The sequence below is a fragment of the Mya arenaria genome, chromosome 16 (genome assembly GCF_026914265.1).
Source record: "Mya arenaria isolate MELC-2E11 chromosome 16, ASM2691426v1".
NCBI classification, from domain to species: domain Eukaryota; kingdom Metazoa; phylum Mollusca; class Bivalvia; order Myida; family Myidae; genus Mya; species Mya arenaria.
Window position 1 is genome coordinate 37435299 of NC_069137.1, and position 14719 is coordinate 37450017.

General features: G+C 35.1%; 1 protein-coding gene across 4 annotated transcripts; it reads left to right on the top strand.

Moving 5' to 3' along the window:
- Nucleotides 1-1746: 1746 nt before the first annotated feature.
- LOC128222302 (interferon-induced protein 44-like) lies at nucleotides 1747-6243 on the top strand. 4 transcript variants are annotated; one of them, XM_052931272.1, is made up of 7 exons: nucleotides 1747-1813; nucleotides 2252-2781; nucleotides 2956-3024; nucleotides 3211-3408; nucleotides 3711-3854; nucleotides 5231-5402; nucleotides 5707-6243. In XM_052931272.1, exons 2-7 carry the CDS (start codon nucleotides 2737-2739, stop codon nucleotides 6027-6029), a joined length of 951 nt encoding a protein of 316 aa, XP_052787232.1. In that variant the 5' UTR covers nucleotides 1747-1813; nucleotides 2252-2736; the 3' UTR covers nucleotides 6030-6243. The 4 variants fall into 4 exon arrangements, with proteins under 4 accessions (XP_052787232.1, XP_052787235.1, XP_052787233.1 ...); XM_052931275.1 differs by having other exon boundaries at nucleotides 2959-3024; XM_052931273.1 differs by having other exon boundaries at nucleotides 1765-1813; nucleotides 2119-2781.
- Nucleotides 6244-14719: the final 8476 nt, after the last annotated feature.

Here is a 14719-nt window from a genome sequence, read left to right on the forward strand (position 1 = left end):
TTTACATTTAAAACCCATGATTACTTATCTATAATCAACTGCAAAATGTTTGCTATATTTTTTATATAATTGATTCAGAAAAAATTGCCATAAAAAGGATATCAATATTAATATGATAATGGTAGGCACATTTGATAGCTTATACATCAAATTCTTCAATGGAATATGAAACTTTTCAAGGTATTGTGAAAATCTTAAACAACTTCTTGCAAATTATAAATCCTCAAATGAGTGGAACTATATCCGAAATGAAGCATACAAAATTAGGGGCTATACTATTTACATTTTAAAGGAGTGCAACTTCGGTGTGTAACTTTGTCTGACAAACGAAAAATATATAGACTTGAAAGTTGGGGTGAGGTCCTTCACACCGTGAAAGGCTATTTTTGGTCATTAGTAGTGCACTCTGGTTGTAATTTGTTTATATCGTTTTTCCGGTTATGACATAGTAGTTTGCTAAGGCAATGTTCGTGACCCTGCTGCTTGTAGTTACAAATGAACTATGGCATATTACTGCTCAATGAGAAATTTGAAATAAACTCTACATTTAAAGTCGAATGCTGAAATATGTTTTAAATAGAAACTAAGAATTCTGAACCTTATATCACCAAGTATCTACCATGATAAACGTCGCTCTTCTCCACGAGTCACATCAGTTAAATATTGTATTCTTGTCCTTACACAATGTTATGCATGTAATTGTATAATGAATAAAAACATAAATAAATTTGATAAAACAATATTTGGCCAGCATAGGATACATACGTTCTCAATGCCAAACTGCGAAATATAAGTATATATATACATGAATATGTATATAATGTGTCTTGTTTCGTTTCAGAGGGCTTTGATCGATATGTTCCATTGTATGAGACCAATCAAAATGTTCGATCATTTCGACAACAAAACTACTAACAATTATAGATCATTAACGGCAACACGCATTACAAAGATATAATATACCTCTTCTAAAAAGCAAAGTTAATTAATTTCGGCCCGAAGACCGTGGCTCTCGGGATACATGTTGACAATTTCCGATACTTATCATAGGCGCATTTCTTTGATTTCTTATTATGTTATCGAGAAACCGCTTTGAAGTTCGTAAATAGTTAGAACACCGATATAAAATATGTTTATTTTTTTAAATAAAACGTTAGCAAGATATAGCAAGGCAAAACAACACATTTTTCGCTTACTTATCAATTAGAATTGTCGCTGATTAGACGCAGTGATTATTGAAAAGAAAGCAATATGCTTGAAAATCACTACATATTTACGCGCAAACCTGTCGTGTACGTTTTCATGATAATACAGTGTACCAGTCTCGGGTTTACAGAAGGCGACTACGCACTAGATATTGACATAAAGTGTATGGAACATTTTCCACACATTTATTGTCTGCAATTTAGTTGTTGGGGGGAATACGTTTTTTATTTAATCCGTAACATGTTTCTGGCTTGATATCATAATTTATTGTTCTACCGAGGTATACCAACTCATCAATTATTAGAACGTTAAACCTTTAAAACTCTTTTTATCCCCCCCCCCCCCCCATCATTCGAAATGCGTGATCAAACAATGTATTCTCACTTGAACATATCCTGATGCGTCTTTGATGTATTGATTCAAATTTCGTCTTCTTAAAGTATTTGAATAATCAAACCGTAATGAAAACAGCAACAGTTGTTCTGAGAAGTAAAACCGATATAACAAATACGACATAAAAGAGTAACGTCCCCTAAATTTCTGAAAGTCTACTTTCGCTTTCGATTTAATTACAGCGGTGGTAAAGAATTAATTAACATAAACACAGGTAATGTAACACTGATGAATGCTATGAAATATTAATTTCCATTATGCTTACGTGTATATGCACATCAAATGATTGTTTATTTATTTACTTATTTTATTCATTTTTATTTTTAGAAATGCACAAATTTAAATTTACAAAATCATAGTTTTGTTTTGTTTATTTATTTTGGCGAGCATATGAATACATATGTTTAACACAGAGCGGGTTTTAAAAACTCTTTACTGGAATGAATAGGGAAAAATGCTTGATAGGAATTTGTAATATCTGAGTCTGATGTTCGTTAATAATGGTCAAGTTCATAACAGCAGGTCAGCATCAACGATGTAGAATGACATTTGAGGCTTACAAATGGCTGGGTTCCCGAAACGGCAGTGATTCCATGATCCGGCAGGTGTTTGGCTTTTTATATAACATATATTTATAGCAACTGGCTTTCAGAATGACAGGAAAACTTACCAAATATCAGATGGACCAATTGGAAGCTTTTATTGGATCTGGACCAAAAGTATTCCGGCTCCTGTACAGCATAACCAGGGACGGTTGCGCCGCCACTGTGTTCCACCGGAAGTGTGACAACCAGGGACCGACCGTGACAGTTCTCTACAACCCACATGGCTCTGTATTTGGTGGGTACGCAGGCGTCAGTTGGCAGAGCAGCGTCGGTTTCCACACCGAGGATAATACTGCCTTCATCTTTCAATTGATGTACTCGGGAAAACGTGCTGTGAACATATTTCGACCAAAAGATGCGTCAAAAGCCATATATTGTAATTCAAATGACAGCTCAAATTTCGGATATCCAGATTTTAAAGCCTTTTCAAACACTGTGCCTTTGAATAACGACGGAACATTTAGTCTGAATGGCAGTATTTCTCTTGGACACTTTTATCATAACAATAACGTCTCGAACAAAGACATAAACAATGGAAGCATGGTTGTCACGGAAATGGAAGTGTATGCTGTTTTCGGTGAGGTTTTCCTCTTGCTTTCCATTATTTTCAAACTTTAAAATCTCATATTTAAGTGGATTATGTTTGTAAACGTAAGTCAATCATCTTAAAGTTTCTTCTGGAACTATGTTAAGCATATGTCGCAGCCTAGAGCATAAACTGAACACACTTAAATTTGGATTTTACCATCAGCAGATTACCCTCGAAAATCAACGGACACGCACAGAATATGGCGAAAAAACACCTGCTCTCACTGATGAGGTATATAAGTACTATAAAAATGTTTTATTTTTGGTTTGATGGATGTATATAATAGTCCCAATGCTTCGGTACACGCCAAGTTGACCGAAGCGTTCGTTTTGGATAATGTACGTTTTTGTAATAGTTTATCATCTCTAACCTGTCTGTGCTATTTTCTTAATGTTAATGGTTCTTGTCCTGTTTTAGTACATTTCAAAGTTAAAAGAAGAGCTTGCGTCAATAACTCCACCAAAAGGAAGTGGAATAACCGACTTCCAGTTATTACTTGTTGGCCCTGTCGGCGCGGGAAAATCCAGCTTCATCAATACCGCCATGTCCCCGTTCGCCGACAGAATTATGCATAAAGCCGCCGTCGGTACTTCATCGCAGAGCGTCACAAGAAAGGTACGGAATGGCACAAAACGTTTTTGATGGTTGTCTTATTCTTTGAAGCTAAGATATGATAAGTTTGTTCTGGAAATGAAACAAAGTAAAAAGTCTTAAATAGAAGTGGTTCTAAAGGCCATAATCTAAATGATGCTGATAATTCAAAAGTTCCATAAATGAATCAGAAATCCTTGTATACGCTCATGATAATGCATAAAACGACATTCGTCCAAACAAAAACCAAACAAAGAACATTCCAATGAACAGGTTTCTGTCTTCAACATAATGATAATCATGACGCATTAATATATTGTTTACAGTACATAACTTACCCAGTACGCAAATCTGGCGGCTCTTGTCTCAACCTCAGGCTTTGTGACACGCCAGGTATCGGGGACCATTCGGGATTGGATGCGTTAAACATTAACTTCCTGCTAGATGGTCATGTTCCCTCCTCCTTTGAGGTACTATTATATCATCAACGAATCAAATAGTATGAAGCTTCCGGTTAATTCATATGTAGCAAAGCTTAAAGCTATTGTTTTGATTAATTTGTCGTTTGAGGTAATTTCACAACAGGGGCTTCTATGAAATACCATTGCTGAAAAAGAGTGACACATTTGCTTTCCCAATTTTAGCTCTACTGGCCAAAGGCGAGAAGAGCTTATGCGATGGTAATGTGAACGTAGTATGTGCGTCTGTAAACAATTGTTTGTGAACACGATACAGGCTTCAGTTGTATCTCGATGGAACTTGTACAGTATCTAGATCTCCATTAGAGCTCGGTTCCTTTCGTAAACCAGCCAGATCCGCCCATGCATGCCTAGATTATGGGCCTTGATAGTATAAAAATGCTATTGTGTAAACAATTGCTTGTGAACACGATACAGTCTTCAGTTTTGATTTTAAGTCTATTATTTAGCCAGGTCCATATGAGCGAAGTCTATTTTTATCCAAGTTTACATGTCAAGTCACAATTGCGTGTGGATGTTTGTTCAAATTATGCCCCTGGGGTCATTAGTGGCCATGTCCCCGGGTTCACAGGTTTGGTATACTTAAATTGGGAAATGTTAAAAACCTTTTTGTCTGAAACAGCTGTGCAGATCCGTGCTATTTTGAACACGGCTTACATTCAGTGGTCCACTACCATGGTTGTTCAAATAATGCCCCTTGGGTCAAAACTGGCACTGCCCCGGGGGTCACAAGTTTCCTAGAGATTTATTTAAGAAATATTTTCAAAATCTTCTTGTTTCAAACCACAAGGCCCATACCTTTGCTATTCGTTGTGGAGCATCATACGATGACCGTCTAGCAAAACATTTAAAATAATGCCCCTTGGGCAAAAGCTGGCCCGACCCCTTTAGACTTTTTTATTTTTTAAAACTACGGCAATGAAATTTTGACCATGTGTACAGTTATGCAAACGAGCATCAATGTTGTCCTCGGATGTCCTTGACTTTGACCTTTTATACCAACTTTTTATTTTTAAAGCTACAGAAATGAAATTATGACCATGAGTACAGTTTTGAAAGCAAATATGTTTTACCCTCAGATTACCTTTACTTGGCACATATTAAAATAGTTCATGCAACTGATCTGCTTACAACACTCTGTCCTCAGATGTTGAACGAACAGCGTTTTCAGCTAACCCAAACACAAAAATTTAACTATATATTTGTTGCCTATTACCCATACGTACAATTCTCTGGATTGAAAATGACCACAAGAGCCATGCCAGTGGAGCATAGGCCCTCTTGGACCTCTTGTTTTATGATTTGGTATGTGTACCCTGTTCTAAAATGTAAAAATAACACGTGTTCACGTGTATATGCTCTTGCAGTTCTCTTGTTCGCGCCACATATCAGCAAAGACGCCTGGGTTTGTACACCGCCCATCGTTAGCTGAGGAAGCCCACTGTGTTGCTATTGTGCTGGATTCTTCTACAATAAATGACCTTCCCGCAGTGACCATGACCTTGTTAAACGACCTCAAAAACCTTGCGCTAGAAAAAGGTACGATGTTCATGACTTATATAGATATAAGCAAATTATTGATATTAACATATTATTGCAGAAATTAATCCGTCATTGTAAAATTTTATTTTTTTCAAATAAGATAATACAAATTTAATAATATGCAAATTAAGGCTGTTCTGATGTGCCATACTTTACATGGTCCTCATACTGACTTCTTTCGAATTTCAAACCTCTGTCACGTCCACTGATCGACATGTAGGTCAACACGTTTCTCTTCAACTAAAGTATCCACATTGTTCTCTTTTATGCCTTAAAATCAGTCTTGTTTTATCATGTATAGGCATACCACTTGCGATTATCATGACCAAAATAGACAAGCTTCACGAAGAAATTGCAGAAAATCTTGCCGACGTTTTCAAGCGTCCAGAGGTCAAGACTGCTGTTGACCAAGTCAGCGAGGCGTTTGGTATACCTCCAAACCACGTGTTTCCGGTGAAAAACTATCACAGCGAGATGGAAACCGAGATAGCAGTGCACGGGCTAGCTCTCCTAGCGCTTCGGAAGATGCTTTTTATTGCTTCAGATGCCCTGGAGGAGCGCACTTCCGCTAATGAAGAGAGGCAAGGGTCTACCGCCGACGTGACGGAATCTGATACTGCCTAGCGTGTTAAATCTTGGTCTTAGATATATTCACAGTTAACAATAGCGACATATACTAATGTCTTGATGCATTTTGGCAAACTGCCCACTTAAGAAAAATCGTGTTATTTCATGCACAGAAGGGTGCAACAAAGTTATATTTTATCAAATGTAGGGACATGGAAGTTTGCAAACAGACATTGAAGATGTAACTTGTTTGTGATAAAGATACAGTCGACATGGTTAAAATCATTTGATTCCCCTTAATCCACCGTCAAAAAGTGTCAACCACATTAGTCGTTGAATGAGTCCTTTAAGGTCCTCTCTATTTATCTATCCCGATATGGAAGAACTTCTTGTTTGTGTAGCTACTATTTTACAGAAGTATTGAAGATTTTGTGAAATCTCGGGCATATCAAAAACGCATGAAATTCATCTGCTAACAATAGCCTTTTCTCGTTGATTAAGCAGGACGCACATATTCTGTCATTTCTTTCTATGTTAAGATGCCGGCCAACTTCGATATTTAACCGGTGACTTGAACACCTAAATCGCGCGAGCGCACGAAAACAATTATGTGACAGGTTTATGGTAATATATTGTTCCGTATTGAGTAAGGATTTAACATGTTTATAGAGATCGCATCATGAAGATGTACTAACGGTTTCGCACCATCCCTGAGTCATACAGTTGATTAAGCGAAGTTTAAATTGCAGTTAATGTCGCCTACGTCTTGCCATAGCCAGACGTAGCCAAATCCATATTAATATAGAAATAATATTTCTCTTTTTACTTTTGTTACCCAATTTATTCTTCCAATGTCGTTTTGACGTAGTGCAACATAATTTCTACTTGCACATGTAGCTACGCCTTAAAAGAGGTATTAGAGAGGTTGTGAAACATTACTTCCATTTGAATATGTAGCTACGCCTTAACAGAGGTATTAGAAAGGGTGCGAAACATTACTTATTTTTGTACATGTAGTTATGCCCTAACAGAGGTATAAGAGAGGCTGTGAAAAATAACTTCTACTTGTACATGTAGCATTTAACTGAGGCATTAGAAAATATACCGAAGTAACGATCGTTAAAGCAAACATGGCGGCGGCCAAAGTGACCGCCGTGATGGTAGAAAAATGCGTCCATGGCCCTTCAAAACGGTGTACGAAGTCAGTTATCAACCCATCTACCGTCGGGGAAGTTCTTGCCGAAATTAACGTTGGGCATTCGAACTTGGAGACTGCTGGATTCACATGTATTGCCCATCGGGAGATTGGTGACGAAAATCCATTTGAGGTATAAACAAACACGATCAACAATGAGTTTCAATATAGAAATATTGCTGCTACATTGTGTAAACTCCTCGTATAAACAGACTGTCAAGTCTTAATTCCAGTCACACTTGTTGGCATCGAATTCGATCTGTGGAAGTTGGTCATCTCTTCTTTCCAAGCATGTTCGGAAATTGTTAAAAATGCACTTGTTATAGATCACCATAGACTCGATAGATCCATTTCCCAATGAAAGCTTCTCTGGCGCAATTGTTTGATGGTTTGTGGTGCTTTATGAAAGTAGTATGCCCATGCACCATTTAAAACCCCCCAGCCCATTCAACCTTTTTTTATTTGCCATTTAACAGGTTGGATAAATATTCCCGATGAAGGAACATACCTGGAGTGTTATATCCCGATGCAGGTATTTTGAAAATAAAGAAATGTGTGTATTCTCACTTTGATAGCCAAAGTCCACTACAACATGAAAATGCATGATCAGAGTAAAAGAACATTACACCAGAGCCGTAAACCTATCCATAAATAACGGTGACAGACTCATCCAGCCTTTCCTTGGAAAAGGTAGTTCGCTAATGCAATATAAGGGTACGGCGGACATGCGCTTTTGGGATATATTTGTACATGTTTGACGTTTCACGCGCATTCATTTGTTCGCAGTATATTGGTGTATATTTATTCATCGGGAATGCACCCAAGCCTGTTAAACAACTAACTAAATTTGAAAACAGCCACACATTACCCTGTGTGCCCATTTTGGCTCACCTGAAGCTATCACTGATGTGGAGTTGAAACGAATGTACAGAACAGTTTTGCTCTTATGTGATGATTGTAAAATGATGGGTAAAACACCAGTTGTTCAAAGGACAAATATGTAGAAAATATTAAAGAGATCACCACACATTGCAGTTGTCAGATGTTAAATTTGAATCAAACTGTAAGTAGTGTTCTGTTTTGTCAATCAAGACTGTATATAGGACCACGATTCGAACCTGGGTTTTACTCTCAGTAAACGATTGCATCCTGGCGCAATAATATGATTGAACATTATAGGGAAGTTTTTATGTCATATAATTAATGACAACTTAAATAGTTCCACTAAGATTTACTGCATAAATAGAATTGCTGTCTACAATGTGCATATAGCACACATTTATGACCTCTTATGTATGCTAACTGTAGCCACTGGAGGAACAAAGCCTACCTACCTACTCTTTTTCTTTGACCAATGCTGCCTAATCAGCACATACTGTTTAAGCTTTATATTCCTCGCAATGTCAACGTTTTTTTTCTAGATGACACGTTTATTGTAAATTACCTTGTTGACGAGTGCTACCTAAACCACACATTTTTTCGGCTTTATATTCCTCGCAATGTCAACGTTGTTTCCAGCTATAGATGACACGTATATTGTAAATGACCTTGTTGATTTTCTTTTTTCATGTAAAGAATAACTCTCTGCATTTCGTATTTTGAGCATTCAAATGCATCTGACAACAAAAAGCACAATTAGAATTGGTAACATACAGTAGATAAATTGGCACAATGACTATTGGTATCGTATATAAATTGACATAATGAATATTGGTATCGTACATAAGTTTTCACAATGAGTATTGGTTTGGTATATTACAACATCAAAACAAACAAAATGTGTATTGGTTTCGTAGGAAAATTGACACCATAAGTATTTGTATCGTAGATAAATTGACACAATGAGTATTGGTATCGTAGATAAATTGACACAATGAGTACTGGTATCGTAGATAAATTAACACAGTGAGTACTGGTATCGTAGATAAATTGACAAAATGAGTATTGGTATCGTATATAAATTGACAAAATGAGTATTGGTATCGTAGATAAATTGACACAATGAGTACTGGTATCGTAGATAAATTGACAAAATGAGTATTGGTATCGTAGATAAATTGACACAGTGAGTATTTGTATCGTATATAAATTGACAAAATGAGTATTGGTATCGTAGATAAATTGACACAGTGAGTATTTGTATCGTATATAAATTGACAAAATGAGTACTGGTATCGTATATAAATTGACAAAATGAGTATTGGTATCGTAGATAAATTGACACAGTGAGTATTTGTATCGTATATAAATTGACAAAATGAGTATTGGTATCGTAGATAAATTGACACAATGAGTATTGGTATCGTAGATAAATTGACACAATGAGTATTGGTATCGTAGATAAATTGACACAATGAGTATTGGTATCGTAGATAAATTGACACAATGAGTATTGGTATCGTAGATAAATTGACACAGTGAGTACTGGTATCGTATATAAATTGACAAAATGAGTATTGGTATCGTAGATAAATTGACACAATGAGTATTGGTATCGTATATAAATTGACAAAATGAGTATTGGTATCGTAGATAAATTGACACAATGAGTATTGGTATCGTAGATAAATTGACACAATGAGTATTGGTATCGTAGATAAATTGACACAGTGAGTACTGGTATCGTATATAAATTGACAAAATGAGTATTGGTATCGTAGATAAATTGACACAATGAGTATTGGTATCGTAGATAAATTGACACAATGAGTATTGGTATCGTAGATAAATTGACACAGTGAGTACTGGTATCGTAGATAAATTGACACAATGAGTACTGGTATCGTAGATAAATTGACACAGTGAGTATTGGTAGTGTAGATAAATTGACACAATGAGTATTGGTAGTGTAGATAAATTGACACAATGAGTATTGGTATCGTAGATAAATTGACACAGTGAGTATTGATATCGTAGATAAATTAACACAATGAGTATTGGTATCGTATATAAATTAACACAATGAGTATTGATATCGTAGATAAATTAACACAATGAGTATTGATATCGTATATAAATTGACAAAATGAGTATTGGTATCGTATATAAATTAACACAATGAGTATTGATATCGTAGATAAATTGACAAAATGAGTATTGGTATCGTATATAAATTGACACAGTGAGTACTGGTATCGTAGATAAATTAACACAATGAGTATTGATATCGTATATAAATTGACAAAATGAGTATTGATATCGTATATAAATTGACACAGTGAGTACTGGTATCGTAGATAAATTGACACAATGAGTATTGATATCGTAGATAAATTAACACAATGAGTATTGGTATCGTATATAAATTGACAAAATGAGTATTGATATCGAAGATAAATTGACACAATGAGTATTGGTAGTGTAGATAAATTGACACAGTGAGTACTGGTATCGTAGATAAATTGACACAGTGAGTACTGGTATCGTAGATAAATTGACACAGTGAGTATTGGTATCGTAGATAAATTGACACAATGAGTATTGGTATCGTAGATAAATTGACACAATGAGTATTGATATCGTAGATAAATTGACACAGTGAGTACTGGTATCGTAGATAAATTGACACAATGAGTACTGGTATCGTAGATAAATTGACACAGTGAGTATTGGTATCGTAGATAAATTGACACAGTGAGTATTGGTATCGTAGATAAATTGACACAGTGAGTACTGGTATCATAGATAAATTGACACAATGAGTACTGGTATCGTAGATAAATTGACACAATGAGTACTGGTATCGTAGATAAATTGACACAGTGAGTACTGGTATCATAGATAAATTGACACAATGAGTACTGGTATCGTAGATAAATTGACACAATGAGTACTGGTATCGTAGATAAATTGACACAATGAGTACTGGTATCGTAGATAAATTGACACAGTGAGTACTGGTATCGTAGATAAATTGACACAATGAGTATTGGTATCGTAGATAAATTGACACAATGAGTACTGGTATCGTAGATAAATTGACACAATGAGTACTGGTATCGTAGATAAATTGACACAATGAGTATTGGTATCGTAGATAAATTGACACAATGAGTACTGGTATCGTAGATAAATTGACACAGTGAGTACTGGTATCGTAGATAAATTGACACAATGAGTATTGGTATCGTAGATAAATTGACACAGTGAGTATTGGTATCGTAGATAAATTGACACAATGAGTACTGGTATCGTAGATAAATTGACACAATGAGTACTGGTATCGTAGATAAATTGACACAATGAGTATTGGTATCGTAGATAAATTGACACAATGAGTATTGGTATCGTAGATAAATTGACACAGTGAGTACTGGTATCGTAGATAAATTGACACAGTGAGTACTGGTATCATAGATAAATTGACACAATGAGTACTGGTATCGTAGATAAATTGACACAATGAGTACTGGTATCGTAGATAAATTGACACAATGAGTACTGGTATCGTAGATAAATTGACACAGTGAGTACTGGTATCGTAGATAAATTGACACAGTGAGTACTGGTATCGTAGATAAATTGACACAATGAGTACTGGTATCGTAGATAAATTGACACAATGAGTACTGGTATCGTAGATAAATTGACACAATGAGTATTGGTATCGTAGATAAATTGACACAATGAGTATTGGTATCGTAGATAAATTGACACAGTGAGTACTGGTATCGTAGATAAATTGACACAGTGAGTACTGGTATCGTAGATAAATTGACACAATGAGTACTGGTATCGTAGATAAATTGACACAATGAGTACTGGTATCGTAGATAAATTGACACAATGAGTACTGGTATCGTAGATAAATTGACACAATGAGTATTGGTATCGTAGATAAATTGACACAATGAGTATTGGTATCGTAGATAAATTGTCACAATGAGTACTGGTATCGTAGATAAATTGACACAGTGAGTACTGGTATCGTAGATAAATTGACACAATGAGTACTGGTATCGTAGATAAATTGACACAGTGAGTACTGGTATCGTAGATAAATTGACACAATGAGTACTGGTATCGTAGATAAATTGACACAATGAGTATTGATATCGTAGATAAATTAACACAATGAGTATTGGTATCGTATATAAATTGACAAAATGAGTATTGATATCGAAGATAAATTGACACAATGAGTATTGGTAGTGTAGATAAATTGACACAGTGAGTACTGGTATCGTAGATAAATTGACACAGTGAGTACTGGTATCGTAGATAAATTGACACAGTGAGTATTGGTATCGTAGATAAATTGACACAATGAGTATTGGTATCGTAGATAAATTGACACAATGAGTATTGATATCGTAGATAAATTAACACAATGAGTATTGGTATCGTATATAAATTGACAAAATGAGTATTGATATCGAAGATAAATTGACACAATGAGTATTGGTAGTGTAGATAAATTGACACAGTGAGTACTGGTATCGTAGATAAATTGACACAGTGAGTACTGGTATCGTAGATAAATTGACACAGTGAGTATTGGTATCGTAGATAAATTGACACAATGAGTATTGGTATCGTAGATAAATTGACACAATGAGTACTGGTATCGTATATAAATTGACACAGTGAGTACTGGTATCGTAGATAAATTGACACAATGAGTACTGGTATCGTAGATAAATTGACACAATGAGTATTGGTATCGTAGATAAATTGACACAATGAGTACTGGTATCGTAGATAAATTAACACAGTGAGTACTGGTATCGTAGATAAATTGACACAATGAGTATTGGTATCGTAGATAAATTAACACAATGAGTATTGGTATCGTATATAAATTGACAAAATGAGTATTGATATCGAAGATAAATTGACACAATGAGTATTGGTAGTGTAGATAAATTGACACAATGAGTATTGGTATCGAAGATAAATTGACACAATGAGTATTGGTAGTGTAGATAAATTGACAAAATGAGTATTGGTATCGTAGATAAATTGACACAATGAGTATTGGTAGTGTAGATAAATTGACACAATGAGTATTGGTATCGTATATAAATTGACAAAATGAGTATTGATATCGTAGATAAATTGACACAATGAGTACTGGTATCGTAGATAAATTGACACAATGAGTATTGGTATCGTAGATAAATTGACAAAATGAGTATTGATATCGAAGATAAATTGACACAATGAGTATTGGTAGTGTAGATAAATTGACACAATGAGTACTGGTATCGTAGATAAATTGACACAATGAGTATTGGTATCGTAGATAAATTGACACAATGAGTACTGGTATCGTAGATAAATTAACACAGTGAGTACTGGTATCGTAGATAAATTGACACAATGAGTATTGGTATCGTAGATGAATTGACACAGTGAGTACTGGTATCGTAGATAAATTGACACAATGAGTATTGATATCGTAGATAAATTAACACAATGAGTATTGATATCGTATATAAATTGACAAAATGAGTATTGGTATCGTATATAAATTGACAAAATGAGTATTGATATCGAAGATAAATTGACACAGTGAGTACTGGTATCGTAGATAAATTGACACAATGAGTATTGATATCGTAGATAAATTAACACAATGAGTATTGGTATCGTATATAAATTGACAAAATGAGTATTGATATCGAAGATAAATTGACACAATGAGTATTGGTAGTGTAGATAAATTGACACAGTGAGTACTGGTATCGTAGATAAATTGTCACAATGAGTATTGGTATCGTAGATAAATTGACACAATGAGTACTGGTATCGTAGATAAATTGACACAATGAGTATTGGTATCGTAGATAAATTGACACAATGAGTACTGGTATCGAAGATAAATTGACACAATGAGTACTGGTATCGAAGATAAATTGACACAATGAGTACTGGTATCGTAGATAAATTGTCACAATGAGTACTGGTATCGTAGATAAATTGTCACAATGAGTACTGGTATCGTAGATAAATTGTCACAATGAGTACTGGTATCGTAGATAAATTGTCACAATGAGTACTGGTATCGTAGATAAATTGTCACAATGAGTACTGGTATCGTAGATAAATTGTCACAATGAGTACTGGTATCGTAGATAAATTGTCACAATGAGTACTGGTATCGTAGATAAATTGACACAGTGAGTATTGGTATCGTAGATAAATTGACACAGTGAGTACTGGTATCGTAGATAAATTGACACAGTGAGTACTGGTATCGTAGATAAATTGACACAATGAGTACTGGTATCGTAGATAAATTGACACAGTGAGTATTGGTAGTGTAGATAAATTGACACAATGAGTACTGGTATCGTAGATAAATTGACACAGTGAGTACTGGTATCGTAGATAAATTGACACAGTGAGTACTGGTATCGTAGATAAATTGACACAATGAGTATTGGTAGTGTAGATAAATTGACACAGTGAGTATTGGTATCGTAGATAAATTGACACAGTGAGTATTGGTATCGTAGATAAATTGACAAAATGAGTATTGGTATCGTAGATAAATTGACACAATGAGTACTGGTATCGTAGATAAATTGACACAGTGAGTACTGGTATC

Bases quoted from the DNA above. Each gene is read 5' to 3' on its own strand.
- LOC128222302 (XM_052931272.1), top strand. From the start codon at position 2,737: ATGGAAGCATGGTTGTCACGGAAATGGAAGTGTATGCTGTTTTCG. The intron at 3,409-3,710 runs GTACGGAATGGC...TATTGTTTACAG, and splicing joins CGCAGAGCGTCACAAGAAAG to TACATAACTTACCCAGTACG. The intron at 3,855-5,230 runs GTACTATTATAT...ATGCTCTTGCAG, and splicing joins ATGTTCCCTCCTCCTTTGAG to TTCTCTTGTTCGCGCCACAT.